The sequence below is a fragment of the Eucalyptus grandis genome, chromosome 6 (assembly GCF_016545825.1).
Source record: "Eucalyptus grandis isolate ANBG69807.140 chromosome 6, ASM1654582v1, whole genome shotgun sequence".
NCBI lineage: Eukaryota > Viridiplantae > Streptophyta > Magnoliopsida > Myrtales > Myrtaceae > Eucalyptus > Eucalyptus grandis.
In genome coordinates, this window is record NC_052617.1 from 25,688,312 (window position 1) to 25,706,768 (window position 18,457).

Here is an 18,457-nt window from a genome sequence, read left to right on the forward strand (position 1 = left end):
CGACTGGGTCGAGGAAACGAGGAACTTCAGTGGTGGTGGAAGAGAGAGATGTAGCAGGATGGTCTTCAAAAGGAGTGATGCAGAAGAAACAGCTAAAAGGAGGGGAAATTCGCATTGAAAACTTTCATGAAGGACACTTTGCAGAAAGAGGAAACGATCATAAAAGAAACTCGTCGATCCACAGCAGCATCAGCAAACGACTAACCGAAACCCGTGGGAGTTACAACTTATCAGATATAACAAAAATCAAAGTCTAAACATCCATACGAAGATAAAATAACTCTTGCAATAAAAAAATAACACAACAAAGACTTCTTCGCAATCTGTCTCGTGCTTTCCCGAATGCAGACACGCTTCTTAATCAAACAGGAAAAGAAAGGTACAAAAAAAAATATAGAAATGAGCGATTGAGAACAACAGAAACTGTTCGGACAACAAGATCGATTGAACATTCACTTACGAATTCAGGATACGGATCGTTGAATCGTCGCACGTTAATGAGAAATGCGAGGGTCTTTCTTGGAGAATTAGATTTATGACCTTGAGTTTTTGCAGCATTTCTTGGAGGAGGAAAGTTTGGAACTTATCTTCTTCACCAGTTGCTATTAGCTTGTGTCGTCCATCCGGTGTAGCACTGGCAAAAGCGAATTGGGTTGGACGGACTTCTTTCCGGAGCAAAAGCCCAAAAATTATTTTGAAGTTTTTGTCACATGAAAACTAATTTGAGATATATGTGTGATAGGGACGTTAATTTGATATCTTTTATGATACAAAAAATAGTTTGAAGTAAATATGACGTAATTATATACCTATAATTTGGGATAAATATGGCATGAGTTTACAAGTTTAGGAATTTTTTTTGGTATTAACTTAATTAAGTAGAATTTGACTTTGCATTAAATACTATATAGCTCTTTTTTTATTTTGATAAATAGTTGCACATCAATTGTATTTTATCACCAGAAATATTTAGAATTGATGGTTTTTTCGTGTTGCTTTTTATGGCGAAGGATCTAATAAGGAATTTGATCATTAAATATCCCAAAAACAAAACCCACTTTTACATACAAGAAAAGAAAAGATTAAAAAAGGGAAACAAATATTTATGGGCCAGATATATCGAGTTTCTGCTCATTCTCGCGGTCGCTTCAATCCCAAGTTTCCCGTTTTTTACAGTAGTGCAGACCAAGAAACATTTGACTTTGGTAAAAGCAAGATCTTCCAAGGCGCATGTAATCGATTCTCTCTTTTGGTAATTGCCCCTCCTGGTTATTTCCTGTTTCGAAACGCCATGAAGTAAAGAACGCCTTGAATCGGTAAATAAACTGGCTTGATCCGTCCTATGCTCAAGGCTTGACAGCCATGGTCTGAATATCATTAGTTATTGTTAAGTTCTGTCTCTCTCCTGTCCAAAGTCCCCTCCATCACCGCAAATTACAAGAGGCGAGAGAGAGAGAGAGAGAGAGAGACGTGCATGGAAAACACAGCGATGGAAGGCGTGACCCACGACGAGAATAGTAACTTTTGGAGCAAGGATGGTGATCAATTCCCAAAGGGTTTAAGGGTTCTCTTGGTTGACGACAACGTCACCTGTCTCCACCTTCTGGAGAAGATGCTTCGAGATTGTTCGTACCGAGGTAACTTCACTAGCACTGCTTCGCTTCGCACCTGCAATAATGTGTGTTGTTATGTTGTTTCCTGAGTCGATCGCTGTGGTATTATTGGCTGTACGTACAATTAGTCACTGCAACTGAACTGCGGAAGAGAGAATTCTAACCGTGTACTCGAAGTAGTCAAGGAATTAGCTTTCTTGATCGCGAGTTGATGTTCAGTGTAGGCATAGACGATCTCAAATTCCCATCTAACCCTAGAGATAAAATCTTAGATACTGACTCGTGTTTAGAGACAGAGATGACGAAGGTTGATTCCTTATGCTTGTGCCTGAAGGTAGACCGTTAAAATGATATAGAGAGGAGAAGTTTGATACTTGAATCCATCTTATGCAGATGGTTTAGCCAAGAATCTGCATGCATGATATGTATAATGTGTTTTTACAGTGACAAAGTGTGAGCGAGGAGAGGATGCACTGTCAATGATTCGTGAGAATAAGGGCAGGTTCGACATTGTCCTAACGGATGTTCACATGCCTGGCATGGATGGCTTTCAGCTTCTCGCCAAGATCGCTGCCATGGGGATAACCTTGCCTGTAGTCAGTAAGTTCTTATATGTCAATTAATTCAAGCCAGACTCACAAATTTATGGGAATTAATGTGATATATTCCTTTTCTATTGTTTAAATTCATTAGTGTTTTCAAGCGACGCTGAAAAGGACACTGTCGTGAAAGGAGTAAACAGCGGCGCTTGCAATTATCTAGTGAAGCCCATTCAAGTCAGCACTCTCAAGATTCTATGGCAACATGTGCTTCGGAGCAACCCATCCTCAAGCAACAATTCTACTAAAGAATTTGAGACGTCGCACCTTCTGACCACATCTTCATCTGACGATAGTCATACTCGGGCAGAGAACGAGGAAGTGAATTCTAAAAGCTTGAAAAAGGGCAGCGAAGATGAAGCCAATCATGGCAAGAACAAAGTGGGGGCGAAGAAGCCCCGCGTTGTATGGACATCTGAGCTCAACAGGACGTTTGTTATGGCCGTCAATAGTCTTGGAAACCATGGTACGTGATGCGCGCATGAACTTGTATCCTTTTTGAGAGAGATGATAGTTGACTTGACTGACGTGGTTTATATGACCCGCAATGCAGATGTCAAACCCAAGAAGATATTGCAAATTATGAGGAAAATGACGAGTGTCCCACATCTCACTAGGCAAAACGTCTCCAGCCACCTTCAGGTAAGAGTCCCTGATTCAATCTTATTTAGAAAGATCAAGAGCAACTTGGGAAAAAAGGAATATGAGTGCCTTAACAATTGTATTTATTCCTTAAATTCCCACGAGAAATGTTTATGAAATCAAGCTTGTTAATTATGCAGAAATACCGCACGAACTCCAAGAAGATAGGTGAAGCCTCGGAGCATCAAAATGCAACTTCTTCTCTCATTAACGGCCCTGGCTTCACCAATCCGACTCCTTCCCCTCCACCATCAATAGGGTGCGGCGGTATCCAAAAATATGCTGCTGCAGCTCAATATCCGTCGCAGGCTATGAGTATCGCCCCTCAACAGCACTGCACAGGCTGCAGCTCAAGGATGCCTAATCCTGTCGAGTTCCCACATCATAACGCGCTCCCAAGGTACCAAATGGGGCTCCAATCACAACCGCTTGCGCCGTTGCAGCAACCACACCTGCCTCTCCAGAACTACGGTCGCCAACAGCAAGTGAATGAATCAGTTCAATGCCTGCCATATGCTCCTGCACCATCCGTTGGGTTCGCCCCACCAATGAATAACGCACCCCCAGTTCTTCCTAAACAAAGTGACAACTCGCTCATCATGCAGATGTCCCATACACCTACATATATGCAAATCCCGGATGCAGCTGCACATCCAAGACACTATCTTTCCGCCACTACTCACCATCATCCATTGCATAGCCAGATTCCAACACATGCCATTCAAAGCCTTAATTCAAGTACTCCCAATCATGCCTCTGAGCAGGGTCCGCTTGTAGCCCTCAGCACCATCGGAGTGAATGAATCTTACGGCAGCAATATCGCCCCAGTCAAAGGAGAGTTCAGCTACCAGAATAACCATAATCCCGTTGTTGAGGACCGCCAAGTATCTGGTAACGAGGCTATGTTCACAGATATGCTTGATACGGTAAGTTGATTTACTGGCTGGAGCTATTCTCCAAATTTGGTCGGTCAGTTTGGTTTTAATATAGCGATCGACAATGATGACCCATTTTGATGACTATTATGTTCGTCTCTAATGCAGAATTTCCTTGATGATCTTGGGTTCCTCGAGGAACTTGGGCTTGGGGAAGACGCTCCTTTTCTCGACAGCAACATCCAGGACAACGGTGCCATGTAGGAGAAGACTAAAGTAAAGAGGCTTCCTGCGGCGGCATATTTCTGTTAATAATTGCATAGATAAAGTTGAACTCTGGTTATTCTGATTTGTATTGAAGCGATAGCTAAAACTATTCATTGATACGATTTACGAATCTCTTTTTCTTAAATCACAGACGACGATGAAGCCCGATGAATTATTAACAGAAGAGATGCACTGAGTTTTACTTGAGCCCCACTGTCAATGGCTAAGGTCGATGGTGGTTGGGCCGGGCAAACGAAAATTGCACGCCACAGCCTTTGAGACGACAACCATCCAAAGATTTCATTCCGCAAGTTGCAAGTTGATAATTCAAGAAGTATGGCATATTGGTATACAGCTAAGTATACATAATCACGAAGTGACTCAATAAATATCCAACAACAGTTATGTGGAAACCCAGCACAGATCAGGGGCAGGTCATTCAAGAACACGCTTACCAAAACATGACAAGACAAAAAGATGAAGAGGCCAGCAATCATATATTTCTCGATATTATAAAAAGAATACGATCATAACAATGAAGAGAGATTATAGTCGTGGTCCAAACAGAACGTGGAACACGAGGATGATGAAGCCAATTGAAAGGACTAATCGAAGGGGGGCATGGAATGTGCTTTGAGCCCCGCTACTGTCAGCGATTACGGATGATGGTGCTGATGCTGGGCACTCGAGCCCTTGTTTTCCTTCTCTGCATTCGGCAGCAAAAAGGCCAGGTGGGTACTTCCCGTAGAGGTTAATGTAGCTGAACATGGTCGAAGCGCAGTCATTCGTTAGGTCGTTTATGACATCAACATAAGGGCACGCAAACTCCTTGAATGCTCCACAACAGACGTTGGCAGGGTAAGTAGGTCCTTTACATTTGCCTGTGATGATCGTGTAGTTCAGGAACTCAAAATTCACTGGACAACCTGCAAAATTCATTGCAGAAAAATGAGATTCTAAATGCTATAGACTTGGATATGCGACACGATAATCAAATTAAAGAAACATGCAGGTTGAGCGAATCAGTGCAGAGATGAGGCTGGGGCATTATTTGCCCATATCTTTGTGATCATTTTTTGCCTTTTCATTAATATACGTATGCAGCATGAATGGTGGCTAGCTACAGCTAGTGCAGTATTGATAACATACATCTGTCAAAAGTAAAGTACTTTGCTGATAATGTTTCTAAAGAGCTCCCTCAAGGGGGTCATCAATTTGCGGAGTCCCCAGTTATGCTACAAGAACCAGATGATGAGAACAGCACAAACCTAGTCGTAACACCACGCTTTTCACACGCTTCCAGTTAAAGGTTTTGTTCTTTTTCCCTTTCCATACTAGATCGAGGCTCTTCAATTTCATAGATTTGAGAATTTCTTGCGGAGATAGAACAATAGTGGCCCAACTATAGCATTCTAAAATCCTCCCAAATCACAAATTGAACTTCCTAAGACAAAGTTCCATCTTTCCTACAATTCCATCGAGAGAGAGTGTAAGATAACCCTGAAGTAGAAGCTGGACAGACATCTGATTGGAATTTGATCTGCACTTCACCGAACTAAGTAGTCATTGAGCATAAAGGACACTGGACATATGCTAGAACTAACTTACCTAAGAGCTACAACTCTTGCATAATTCGAGTAACTAAACAAAACCATCAACCAGGGATCTTCTGCCACAATATCTCCACACCGGAAACAAATTTGGGACTCCAAGATCCCGAAATGGCCCGATGCATCAAAAAGCCCGGAAGAAATGACAATAAAGAAACGGGGTCGTGAAAGATCTTTACTTTGTTTAGCCTGAAGGAGATGCCGACCCGCAAGAGCCCGAGATTCGAACGTGTCATCTGCATCCACATATCAAGAAAATAGAAAATCTCAGGATCACATTCACGGGTCCACCACGAGAGGATGAATTGGCGGGTTCTGGAGAAGAGGAGTCTCCAAATAAAGATACCTGAGATGGAGTTGGGCAAAGGAGCGGTTTTGGAGGCACATGCCGAAAGAATCAAGAAGAGGGCACACAGCATGCAGGGAGAGAACCCGTACGGCGCCATTGATTTCTGGGTTCTTGAGCTAAAAGTGCAGAGACCCAGAAAGCAAGAGCGAGAGAGGGAGGGAGGGAGAGGAATCGGGTTTCTTTCTGCGGAGAAGCAAGCGGGTTTGTTCTTGCGTCGTCAATTTCTGCTTTACGCGGAAAGAAAAGGCGAGCGCAGGTTCAAGCAGCGCGTGGCAAAGCCATGTGGAACGTCAGCTGAAGTGGAGAGTTGAAGACAGCGTAACATTCGGTGGTGAGTTGGGTAGAGAGATGGACATTGACAAACAAGTCGTACGTGGGGAAGGTGCAGAGAGAGAGAGAGAGAGAGAGGGGGGGGTGACTTCAAGCTCGCGAACGTCACTTTCTTCTCTCACAGTCGCAGTTTCTTCTGTCCTCGCCATCGCCAGCTGTTGACCATTTTTTAATACCTAATTTAGTTTGAACCATTTCTTCTTCTGTTTTCTGCTAAGTTATTATATTTTTAGAAAGCAATTCACTTCACCTCAAGAAAATATGACATAAATGATTCATAAACTTTAATTCAACATGTAATATTATTTTTAAAATTTTAATTTATTCAATATAATTCTTGAACTTTTGATTGATGTTCAATTTAGTCCGCTAAAATTTATAAAAATGTCCAATATTATCTCTAAACTTATAATATTAAACATCTTCATATAATTTATAGATTAAATTGAATACTTATCAAAAATTTAAGAATCATATTAAACATATTAAAAATCCAAAACTGATGTTGTACCTTAGATCAAATTTCGGTAACTATTTATGGAATTATCCCCTTGATTTAATACAATGAGTTCAAGAAATAGGTTCAAGTCCGGAAGGTAAAATTTCTTTCGAGTTGCAGTCCCCATCCCTGCAACTGCCCCCGCTGATTCCGGTCCCCCTTTGTCACCCTGCTCAAGACTTCACCTGCTTTTCAGTAATTAAAAGGTTTTCCATGCTTTGCTTAAATGAAGAGAGGACGTAGTCAGATCCTGCGGCGGATTATTGACAATCGTCCGCACGAGCACTAGTTTTATTCTTTGACCAAGTAAAGAGAACAAGACAGCTATAAATTTGACGTTTTGCCAAACAATACGAGGCTCGTCAATCTTAAATCATGTCCTGGAATTTCGCAGTTTGACAAGTTAGCCTTGCAACAATCTTAAATCTGACTCTGCTTCAACTTTGATCCGTGGCACCATCCTGCTAAAGCACAAATCCATGTGCAAAATAATTAAATGCCGCTGCTGATATGCTTGATATGTTACTCCAACGTTGCAAAGACTTTGCAGAGATTTTCGGGCGGGGAAGATCTCATCGAGAGACCATTTCATGATGATTTGACAAAATTTCAAAAGCAATCCCTCCATATCAAAAGGGACTGCAATTTACTTTACTATCAGTGTCTCCCACTTTTCTCTTCCATCCCATTAAAAATTCACCGACTATACAATGCTCCCGATATACAATGGCCACCAACATCGTGCCGTGCAACAAAAAGAATTTCTTCAGGCGTTTCTTTCTTCCATATACTGTGTCGAAACTGCAGGACAACCGTGAAGCAGCGGGCATCTGTTGCCAACTTGAGCATATATGCTAACAGTGAAAAGCAAGCGTTGGGTGCAAATAGTGGATTCGAAAACCCAATATTATGGACCACAGCACCAACTTTTCTGTGTTCTCATCTGCACTTTTCGCGTCATCCATGGTTGACTCTTCAAGCATCTAACAGAAGAACCTCCTTTGCTGCAATAATGATCCAGTAAGATTTGCATTCCAAAGAAAACCGAAAGCATCAACGTTTCTAGCGTGGAAATCTTACTTCACTTTTGTTGTTTGGCGTCTTATACTAGCCATCCACACACCTAAAAAGCATAATCAAACAATTCTAGTTTTGCACATTCGTCTAGATCTTGTTACTGTCATGCATTTACGATTTTTATGAACAGGCATGTAAATTGGTTCAGCAAAGTACAACAAGATGCTACCAGATTCGTGAGGGATGTTATTGATCTCCAGGGACAAAATTCAATGACATCTGTAAACAAGGAAATTTCTAAAGATGTCAACTTACTCGACACCTTGAATCCTGCAAATTCTCCCACCGTTGAGTGATCTCCAGTTGCTTCATCACCGTAGCATGAAGTACCTGTAAAAAAATTCCAATGGAATGAGAAAATTACCCACAGTATTGCCATCATGGTCCTTCTTTCAGATTCAAAATTAAGGAGAGCATAACTCACTCTCTTTGTTTTATCAAGGTCAAACTCCACTGACTTTATTCTTTCCAGAGATTCCAAAAGCATTCTCTCCTTTTCCAATGGAATTTCCGCAGGCTTATGAATAAGTTCCTCAAGTGCTTTCTCTAATTTTTGAAGACGTTCTATACATGGGAGGATATGATCTTCTTCATCTATATCATCTACAACTTCCAGTTGGCTGTTTGTGTTGCTCTCAATCATGTTAGATGGATGAACAGTATTCCGCTTTCTCCCTAATTTAGATGCAAAAAGGCGGAAGAATGCAAAAAGTTTGACCATGAACGAGACAAATATTCGTGCCGCACTCTGGACATTCCTGACATCCACCTTTTCCCTGATGTTCCCCAACCAGTGAACAATGGAAGTCCCTAGAGAGAGATGTATCAGTATATCAATAGTCAAAGAATACTTCACCAAGAAAGATTGACAATTACAAAATGCATCATCATAAGAAAGGCTGTCAACAATTATGCCTGCTCAAACATAAATATATATATATATTTTATCACTTTTGACATTCCTGACATCCACCTTTTCCCTGATGTTGCCTAACTAATGAACAAAGTTCCCAGAGAGAGATGTATCAGTATATCAATAGTCAAAAGAATACTTTGCCAAGAAAGATTGACAATTACAAAATGGATCATCATATAAAAGGCTGTCAACAATTATGCCAGCTCAAATTTTATTTTTATTTTTTCCATTTTTCTTGATCCCATTTATGCCTGCTCCTTATCAGAAGCGTTGTTTGTCGATTGTTTCTAAAGAACCACGAGTAGGATAGAATCTGCTATCTAGTCAATCAGGCAAACAATCAAATACCTTCTGAGGTCTGTAGATCCTTGCAAGACAAACTTCTATTAAGCAGCAGATCCTGAGCAGCTTCCACTCCCAGTTCACTTTCACTGGCTTTCCTAATTGAAATGAAGTTATCATGGCAGCTGTAATAGGCTTCTGAATCCGATGCTCTTGCCTGCATCAGTTACGTCCTTATTGGGTGATATACAAATAGAGACACTAACACAGCATCTAACACACACAAGGTAATCTAAAGACATCATGTCCCAATTTCTAGTAATCACCTCTTCATGCACTGGGTCCAAACAAGGAAAACTAGAACTTCTTTGCGCTGTTGGAGAACAAGCATCATCTACATCTGACCCTGATTCAGCTGCTGACATATCACTAGCTCTGCCCTGATAAGTAGAGTGCATAATAACTCAGCAAAAGAAGTAGAAGAAGAAGAAGAGCTGACAATCTAGATTAGAAACACAACAAAATCAGTCCTGTCAACATGCAAGCGGTTAACCCTTGCCTTCAATGGGAGTATCTGAATATAAGAGTCAACTTTCTCTTGATCGTCAGAAACTCTGGTAATTTGTCTCACAAGCGTTGCTTCCGCGTTGCGCACGAGCTTCACAATGTCAGAATCACTTCAACTTAACTTTTGATTCACCAATTTGAGTAAAGAAAGAAATATAAATAAAAAGATGCAGTACCTTCATTATGTCAGGATCATTCCATGGACCCTTGTTAGACCTAAGGCACCCTCCTTCACCGGAACAGGTGCAAGAACCACCCAAAAAGTCAGGCAGTTGGCTGGAAGGAAAAACCAAATCTGAAGTCAACACCTGCATGTTCGAAGTTACTTAACAACAATAAATCAGCATAAAAAATAAAAATAAAAAACAAACCTTGAGTCAATAACTTCGAGGAGTCGAGGTAAGGATTTGGAGTCCAAAACCTGAAAGATGGGAGGTAACCATAGATTAGCAAAACATTAAACGAAGGAAGGTAGGCAGATAGTATGGGACTCAAGGTAGGATCATTTTACATGTATCTTCCTTATTGTCTTCGCGTCAAGAAATTTCTGAGCTGCAGGCCAGAGCATTTTCTTGAAGCCAGTACCAGCATTAACAATGTACATGCGATGAAGAGTCTGCAGAATTCAGACCAGTCAGAGACATTACAAAAAGTGCACACAATGGTGTTCATGGTAATCAAATACCTCAGGGTAATAGCTGTTGTCTATTTTCGCCATAGCAGCCAAAAGACTTGCGGCAGTTCGAGTGAAGTTCTTCATGCTCTGCATCTCATATGAATTTGAATCAACAAGTTAAAAAGACCAGCACAATTACTAAAAAAAAGCAACTATCAATGGATAAATTAATCTTTTGTTGCTTATCACCATACTCAAATTCTACAACAAAATGAACTAGCAGTCATCTAGGAGGCCAAAATAACATCAGAAATTTTTCTTAAAGAGGATATATTAACAATCAAACATTGGAAAGCACCCTCAAGAAGAATGTTTGAGCAGACATAAGTGCTGCCAAAATAAACTTAGGGAAGAAGAAACTTTAAAAAATTGCCAATGGCATAGAGTTACCAGCAACATACCAATCCATCTACATCCAATATAGTTGTCGTTGAACATATTCGCTTCTTTGCTGCAATCGAACACGCTGGGAATTTCTCCTGTAGAGCCCTCTCAAATTCTTGGACATGATATCTCAGGTATCGCTCAATATTGGTTATACGCATGATCTTACTAGGATGAGCTTTACCCAGCCTTTCAATGTACACTGGCCTGCCCTCCTTATCAACACCATGGTACCCTTGGGGATAATATTGCAAGACTTCTTCCAACTCATGAAACTCAAAATCCTACACATTTCAAACAAATTAAGGATGTGACATAGTGAACAATCCACTTCTCACGCATCATCTATTTTGTCCTTGTTTTCAATATTGGGAAACATCTGCTTAATTCAATAATTGCCACGGAGCATAGATTAATGATACAGATTCTTCAGATGGTAGAGCATTTGTGAAAAAGGATTTCTAATTACCTCCAAGATGGTATCAGTTTCATATTCTTGCCTCCAATTAAGCATTTCCTCCCACATTTGGATTGTTTTTTCAATGTTAAAATCCCTAGCTTTCAGAAACCTATATATAAGAACGAAAAGGAAGAGGTCAGCATGTTTAATTCTCACTCAAGAACACTGAAAAACAGGAAGGACCAACTGAACTAACCTCAACAATGTATGATAGTCATCAAGCCTAGATGGCAACAAATCTCTGTCGAGAAGCTTTTGACGCAATTGAAGAACTGCTACTTCCTCTTTTGCATCTCTTACATCCTCTATGGAAACCGCTGGAACCCTGTAATCGACTTTCCTTTTTCCTCTCTTCTTGAGGGAATGAGTGAACTTGTTCGAAGCATTTATAGCTTTCTTCTTAAGAGTCCCAATTTTAGATCTCCGTCTTTCATCATCGGCGTTCTCAGGATCTATTCTTCTTTCTCTTATGTCATCGTAACCCCTCAATCCTTCTAGTTCTTCTGCAGAAAACATTACCATAAATCAATTTATAGATCACCGGGATTGTGGTCTCAGATTAAGGAGGAATAAAAACACGTGAGACGTACCTGACATCTCAATCCACTATAATATATCACCAGCTTAAGCTTACTCTTCGGGGGAAGAAATCGAGCCAGACTCAATCTCAGCAGCGCACATGTGCCTGGGAAAGACGTATGACAAATATCAAAAGCTAGAAAGGCATAATAGAAATAAACCAAGATAGTCTGATTCTGGAAACGACGACGATGAACATCAGATAAGATGCAATTCAAAAACGGTCATCTATCTGCAAATGGGCATCAGCACCCACATCCAAATGAAAAAAAAACGAACAGGTATAAAGAAGACCCTCTAGTCTGCTACAAATTCCCTTCGATCATTCCAGAGTCTGATTGCTTTTGAGAGTACAAAAGAGCAATGAAAAGATGAAAGCGACCATACAAGCTCGAGCAAAAGAAAGCAGCACTCGCGATCCCCGGTTCTTGCCTGCCCCAGTATCTAGAATGCATTTAATGCAGGACCCTCATCGCGCGAGCTCAGGAATTGCAAGAACAAGACGCGATCGCTCACTCCGGTGAGCTGACGTGCCATTACCAGACACCGCAGAAAGACCTCGAGATACCCACAAATTTCGACAGATCTGGAAACTTGGGGAAACTGCTGCAGCTGACAACCGAGAGTGGAAGAGGGGGAAAAAAAAAACGCGACTTTCCTTCTTTACAACCGGCTCGCACTTAAATTCGCCGCCTTTCACGCGCTATACTCGCTACTGAAATCAATGGAACACCGGGGAGCACTGTTCACTGCCCAGAAATTGCCTTAAACAACAGCCAGGGAGAACCCCGAAACGAGGGTCGACACCGACGCGCACCTCCCGAACGCGCCGTCGCGGAGCAGCTCGAAAACCCATCAGAATCCTCGCTCGAAAAAAGAAGAAGAAGAAGGAAACGTCCAATCCAACAGCAACAATAAATCGCAGTGAAGAAGGAGGAGGAGGAGCAGAGACCGTTAGGGGGACTCCGGAGCGTACGGAACGGCCGCCGCGAGCATTTACATTGACGAGGGGCGGGCATTGAAAGCTCGTAAAAGCTGAACCCGCATTGAAACTCAACAATGCCGAGCGGCGGCCGTACGGATCTCCCGTAACGCCCCCGCAAAAGAAAGTTAGAGAGAGAGAGAGAGAGACAGAGAGGAAGCGCACCGACAGTGCAAGGAGACGGAGCCGCCTCCGCAGAAGAGAGAGAGAGAGAGAGAGAGACGCACCGTCGCCGCGAATTCCCTAATCCGGCGGGGGCGGGAGCTGGATCGGCGGCCGGCGGGGATCGGCGATCGGAATCTCTCCGGCGGGGGTAGGAGGCCGAGAAAATGGATTTTTCTTTTTCTCGGGAAAAGGAGGGGGAGGAGGAGGAGGAGGGGTTGGGGGCGTTTTCTCGAGAAAATGCGACGGGGGAGGAGGGAAAATAAAAGGGAGAAGATGGAAGAGATCTGGTTTCGTGTTTGTTAACGGAGGGGGCTACTATTCTCTTTCTCTCTCTAAAAAATGGTTGAAGCTTCGAGCATCGTCGCCCCCCCACCCCTTTGCCTTCCCTTCCTTCCTTCCTCCCTTCCTCCTGCTTTTGCTGATTTGTCATTGCTGTCACTTCAGTTTTTGCTGACGTGTCCTTTTCTTTCCCCAGGGGCAGGGTGGAGGCGAAATTGGTATTTTCGTTTTCTTCCTTCTTCTTTTTTTTTTTCTTTTTCTTTTTCTTTGGAGAAGGTGGGAAAAATGATAATTAAAAAAAGGAAAATTGAGCCTCCTCAGAAAAAGTAACGGCCTCTCGCGATTTTTTTATTCTTTTTTTTCCGTTTTCACCTTTTTCTAGTTAACGGCCGTGAGCTCTTATGTGACTGCGCTCGCGAATCTCTTTCTCGCTTCGAGAGATTCTCGTTCCCATTTTTATCTTTTGTTTTCCAAAGCTCAGCCGCAATTTTCTTACCTTTGAATGTAGTTATCTTTTCTTTTTTAACGTTCGTCCACTGCTTATCATGATTATTAACTATGTCATGAAGTGTTGCGACTTACGCGTTAGGTCCGGTCTTTTTTTTTTTTAATCCACGAATGTACATGGACGGGGAAGTCAAAGAAAAGGTCGTCTCGAGCTAATCTCGCCAAATGGTGGTGAAATATTTTGCAAGCTATGGGATCTAGCTTGCAGTTGCAAGTGTTGTTGTATCGTTTGTTGGTGAGGCATTTGCTGTGATTACTGTTGTACCGAACAAGTTCTTGGATGGTATATTGCGGTTATGTAATATATTATCCAATTTTATAAAGAGATTATAACTATATTTGACATGACAAAATGAAATAAGAATAAAGAATGGAATATGAACAAATGGAGGGATGATCTTTGATTATATGGTCCTGTTTAAATAAGAAAAGCAGGAAATAAGAATTCTCTTACCTGATTGCAATTTTTGGGAAAAAAAAAAGTATCGGAGTGGAAATTCCAATAATTTAAACGAAAAATAAATTTCTGGGTATTTATTCGGATGTCAAGAAGAAAAAGGGAAACCCAAAAGACTTCTGATAGACGCGTCCTCATCCCCCCATAGGTCCACGTGTCGGCACGTCCTTGCGCCGAGAAAACCCTAATTAATGCATGCTTCCGTGTCGTTCCGTAGATCCTAGGATGTGGAAACATCAACGCTTGCGCCATCCCCACCCAAATTTTTCCTTTTTCTTTTCCTTTTTCCTCCTCATTTTTTCCCTTTTCCCTTTTTTAAATTGTTTCGCACGAAATCGAGCAAGCGGCAGCAGCTGCAGCCCGCGGTAAAAAGTTAAAAAAAAAAAAAACTGAATATAAAATAAAAGGACATTGTAATTAAGCAAGGGGAGGCATTTAATGGCAAACTGTTTTTACTTTTTTTTGGGGTTGGGCCTAAATTCCTCTGACTCGATGGTGCAATTAAAGCGAGGCGTCCCTATCGCTAGGGCTGAAAGAGGAAGGTATTTTTCAGAGAATGAGAGAGAAAGACATTATCATTAATTTCCTCATCATGTAATTATCATTACTCATGCAGAAAAATAAAAAGAACAAAGAAAAAAATAAAAGGAAGGATGGGTGTCTTGATCAACTCCTCCTTTTCCCTTTCTCTCTCCCGACTTACTCAATAATGAATTACACGCACACAAAAATATATATGTATATGTATATGTATATGATGACATATGCTCTATCGCCTGGCACCCAAAAAATAATGAGTCAAATGTTATTTTCATTCCACATGAAAAGAATTAATACCCATTTTAATTATATCGAGTATTTACGGCCATCCATAATGCCTTTCTTTTTCCGTGCCTAGCAAGGAAAGTATATGTATTGGTCACCTACCCAGCCAAAAAAAAAAGGTCAAAAGTTGGGAGGGGGGGGGGGGGGCACGTGTCAGTGTACAAAAAGAAGAAGGGGGAAATAAAAGAAAAAGGGAGTGATGGAGAGAGATGGCATGGCATTTATAAAGGGGCCATGACATAGTGCATGATGCCCATCATCTCTCTGTCTCTTTCTCTCATCAATGCTTCCGCGAGAAGGTCCTTCTCCAATTCGATTTCTTCTTTTAATGGAAAAGCACTGATCGGATTTTAGTGCGCTATGCCTGGATTCGCCACGGATTACGCATGCGGTTCACGCGTTGCGGGAGCGCCAATTAAAGTCACCTCCCTCTCTCTACTTCCACTCCACCTCAATTGTCAAATCTCTTCCACCCAGAATAAAAATGTCTAATCTCGCCAAACTTATTCCAATTCAATGAGTACTTAGCGACTAATTGCAGGCGAAGATGGTTACCAACCCGATTTTGTGGAGGCTAACGGCGAATTTGTGGGTTGGTCTTCACGTTCCAGATCGACCCCCCTCATAGCCATCGCATATGATTTTGTGTGACTTGGAAGAGCCCCCTGAAATTATTCCCCTGGTTTAGAAATTTATATGGTTTGAGCGGGTTTCCTAGCCACAAGCAAGGCAACGACGAGCCGTGTAATGAGAAATAACAAAAGTTCTATCTTTTTTTTTTTACGCGGCAACGTCACTAATGCATTTTATGTGGCCTTTTTTCTAAAAAAGGAAAGAAAGGGACAAAATAGAGAGATGGGGGCAACGTACGTGTGACTTGTTATGGCCATCCGAGTACAAGCCCATGTGCACGCTCCTTTGTCAAAGATGAAATTCACCTTCCTTGTCCCCAATTGTAAGTTACAAAAATTAGCTCCTACACCAATCGGTGTTGAGAGAAATTCTGCGTGAACGACATTATATATCCCAAAATCGAGAATTGGGAGGAGAGAGTGGACGATTAAAATATTGAGATTATCTCATATTAATTGTGGGAGGAATTGGTAGTCGATTTATAAGTGCAAATGAAAATCTTATTTTTTAAACTAGCTTTTAGGACAAGAAGAGCTTGAAATCACCCAACATTTAAACAAAATTAAAAAAAAATGAAACCTTACAAGGGAGGAGCAGACATGTTCGCTCGCGTAAAATAATTTTCGGGCCGTCGGCGGATGTTGTAATTACTACCTTGGAGGGTCCGTGTCAAAGTCGAATTTCGATGCGTGGATCGACAAAAGGAATTTGTCCTTAACTTGTTGCGAACTTCGAGCCCTATTTCCAACCGGTGGCAGTTGATTTTGGATTTTGGCCCTGGAGATTAGAGGCTAGGAACTAGAGAGTGTAGGTCAAACCATGCACCTCCGCCAATCAATTCTCCCCACCATCAGTTACCTAATTTTCTTTTTTATCGCGATGATTTTTCATGTTAAAGTCTTATTAGCATGTGCTGATGGGACATTTATAAAATATGCTTATTAGAAAAATATTTTTCGATTTTAAATGCATTAATAGCTCATAATACGAGAGACGGCAGGTTGGATCTTTTTCTTAAATGAACATGTACGGTATAATCCTTTATATTGTAAAATTATAAAACAGATGATGGCGTTAGATTCGCAAAATTAGCAAATGGCATTTGCACAGATGTAATACTATCATGAATCTTTTTATATATTACTATTTTTAGCTTAATGTGGTTGATGTTGAGTCATGATCATTTATGTCTCCTAAACAAATCTATCAATAGAAATGGAGGGAAATACAATGCTCGTGATTATGTTGAGTGGTGTACTTATTATATGATGTGCTCTCTTTCTCACCCTCCACAACAATGTACATTGGCAAGAGAAATTGCTTCGGCGTGACGGATTTCAAGATCAAATCACATCTCCCACTTAGAGTAATTCAAAAGCTATCTCATGATCATGCTAGTAAAGCCTTACTTGGTACAGTACAGCCAATCAAAAGGATTAGATTGCACATTTTAGAAAGGAAAAGGCTTATAACATAACAAGAGATCAGTTGAAATATTTTAGGAGTTTGATTTCACTTCACGTAAAAATTTAAGGACTTTGCTTTTTTCCCCTCGAGACAGAAGAGGTCAACCATTCGGTTGCGGTGGGGTGCAGTAAAAGCGGAGGCAGGAGCCAACAGAGCAGGGAAGAGAGAGAGAGAGAGAGAGTGAAAATGGCTGAAACGTCGGTAGATACGTCGCTGTCAAGGAAGTCGCGCAGAGCCGCGGGACCACCCAACGCCAAACTACCCCCCAGCCCTTTTTCCTCATTTACAGTATGACAGTTACTCGTCGCTTTCGCAACAGTACCCCACCCCACAACGCGCTCTGCCACGCTCTGTTCTGCCCTGTTCTGTTCTGTTCTGTTCTCGACGACGCCCCTTCCTCTCTCTCTCTCTCCTACTCGAAATGCTGGGAATTCGCTTTTATCAAGAGAGGCGACGCTGCTGTTGTCTCGACCCGTGTCGGCTCCTAGCCGGAAACATTCTCGTCTTCGACAAAAGCGACAGCTTTGGAGATCCACCCTCAGAGATCTCGCCTCCGTAAAAAGGTTAAAAAGAGAACACGCGCTCCCTCCATTCCCTCCCTCTCTAGACTCTATATCTCGAGCACATGCACATGCACACGCACCAGGCGCGCAGCAGCAGCGAGACACCCTTTCTTCCTCCAGTGGGCAAGTCCCGATTTTTCTACTTTTTTTCCCCACTTCGCATCTGGGAAAACAGACCCTTTTTCCGGGAAATTACTTCTTGAAAAGGAGAAAAATTTAGTCCACGCCCGTGATTCTCTGACACGGCAAATTTCGTGTTTTACGAGATACAAAGATACAGATCGCTTTCGTTTTGGTTATTGGCGTCGTGTTCTCTTCCAGATTTACCGCCGGATCTCTCGTCGGACCGAGGGGGTTTCACAATAACTACTTCGGGGGAACGGCTTCCGACCATCGTGACCGTCGGAAAAAAATAAATAGAATAGACCGACTTTTCACGACCGTCGGATGGGGAAAAATAAATAAATCTCGCACGCTAATTAAATTTTTTTATTAAATTTTTGCGTTATAAAGTTCATGTAGAATTACAAAAAAATCTAAGGAGCAACAATTCCATAAGATCCAAGAATTAGTAATGTGGATCCCACATAAGACACTTTGAATTTTAAGAGCTAAGGACGCACAGCAAGCTAAAAAAACCCGATTTGAACCGCCAAATAAGATCCATCGGATCGAATGGCTCGGATCACGTTAGTCTACTGAAATTTGGGGTATGGTCAAATTCCGGACAAGATTTTTAGAATTTTCGTTCTTTATTACTGGAACAGATCTTGCGGATTCCATTTCTTTCTGAGCAGAACAAATGAAGAGATTCCATTCGCGTCACGTTAGTCAAACTCAGGACCGATCTCCCT

The 18,457-nt window shown here is 41.6% G+C and overlaps 3 protein-coding genes across 3 annotated transcripts; 1 reads left to right on the forward strand and 2 right to left on the reverse strand.

Moving 5' to 3' along the window:
• The first annotated feature begins 1,489 nt into the window (after nt 1-1,489).
• LOC104451766 (two-component response regulator ARR2-like) lies at nt 1,490-3,993 on the forward strand. The gene is made up of 6 exons (XM_010066359.2): nt 1,490-1,637; nt 2,058-2,213; nt 2,307-2,678; nt 2,766-2,854; nt 2,995-3,780; nt 3,898-3,993. The coding sequence occupies exons 1-6, from the start codon at nt 1,490-1,492 to the stop codon at nt 3,991-3,993; spliced, it is 1,647 nt and encodes a 548-aa protein (XP_010064661.2).
• A 322-nt stretch (nt 3,994-4,315) lies between these two features.
• On the reverse strand, nt 4,316-6,352 carry LOC104449075 (GPI-anchored protein LLG1). The gene is made up of 3 exons (XM_010063092.3): nt 5,953-6,352; nt 5,786-5,842; nt 4,316-4,922 (listed from the first exon to the last, which is right to left on the reverse strand). Exons 1-3 carry the CDS (start codon nt 6,050-6,052, stop codon nt 4,543-4,545), a joined length of 537 nt encoding a protein of 178 aa, XP_010061394.1. The 5' UTR covers nt 6,053-6,352; the 3' UTR covers nt 4,316-4,542.
• A 672-nt stretch (nt 6,353-7,024) lies between these two features.
• On the reverse strand, nt 7,025-13,257 carry LOC104449077 (phosphatidylinositol/phosphatidylcholine transfer protein SFH13). Its single transcript, XM_010063094.3, has 15 exons — nt 12,935-13,257; nt 11,737-11,831; nt 11,343-11,649; nt 11,156-11,255; nt 10,704-10,970; nt 10,312-10,389; nt 10,138-10,242; nt 9,998-10,047; nt 9,803-9,902; nt 9,619-9,717; nt 9,386-9,499; nt 9,126-9,276; nt 8,286-8,671; nt 8,117-8,191; nt 7,025-7,788 (listed from the first exon to the last, which is right to left on the reverse strand). The coding sequence occupies exons 2-15, from the start codon at nt 11,741-11,743 to the stop codon at nt 7,768-7,770; spliced, it is 1,860 nt and encodes a 619-aa protein (XP_010061396.2). The 5' UTR covers nt 11,744-11,831; nt 12,935-13,257; the 3' UTR covers nt 7,025-7,767.
• Between the last annotated feature and the right edge of the window lie 5,200 nt (nt 13,258-18,457).

Bases quoted from the DNA above. Each gene is read 5' to 3' on its own strand.
- LOC104451766 (XM_010066359.2), top strand. From the start codon at position 1,490: ATGGAAGGCGTGACCCACGACGAGAATAGTAACTTTTGGAGCAAGGAT. The intron at 2,214-2,306 runs GTAAGTTCTTAT...TAAATTCATTAG, and splicing joins GATAACCTTGCCTGTAGTCA to TGTTTTCAAGCGACGCTGAA. The intron at 2,679-2,765 runs GTACGTGATGCG...CCCGCAATGCAG, and splicing joins CAATAGTCTTGGAAACCATG to ATGTCAAACCCAAGAAGATA.
- LOC104449075 (XM_010063092.3), bottom strand. From the start codon at position 6,052: ATGGCGCCGTACGGGTTCTCTCCCTGCATGCTGTGTGCCCTCTTCTTG. The intron at 5,843-5,952 runs GTATCTTTATTT...ATGTGGATGCAG, and splicing joins TTTGCCCAACTCCATCTCAG to ATGACACGTTCGAATCTCGG. The intron at 4,923-5,785 runs GTAAAGATCTTT...TGAATTTTGCAG, and splicing joins TCTCCTTCAGGCTAAACAAA to GTTGTCCAGTGAATTTTGAG.
- LOC104449077 (XM_010063094.3), bottom strand. The intron at 9,718-9,802 runs GTACTGCATCTT...GACATTGTGAAG, and splicing joins ATGATCCTGACATAATGAAG to CTCGTGCGCAACGCGGAAGC. The intron at 9,500-9,618 runs GCAAGGGTTAAC...TCTACTTATCAG, and splicing joins TTCAGATACTCCCATTGAAG to GGCAGAGCTAGTGATATGTC.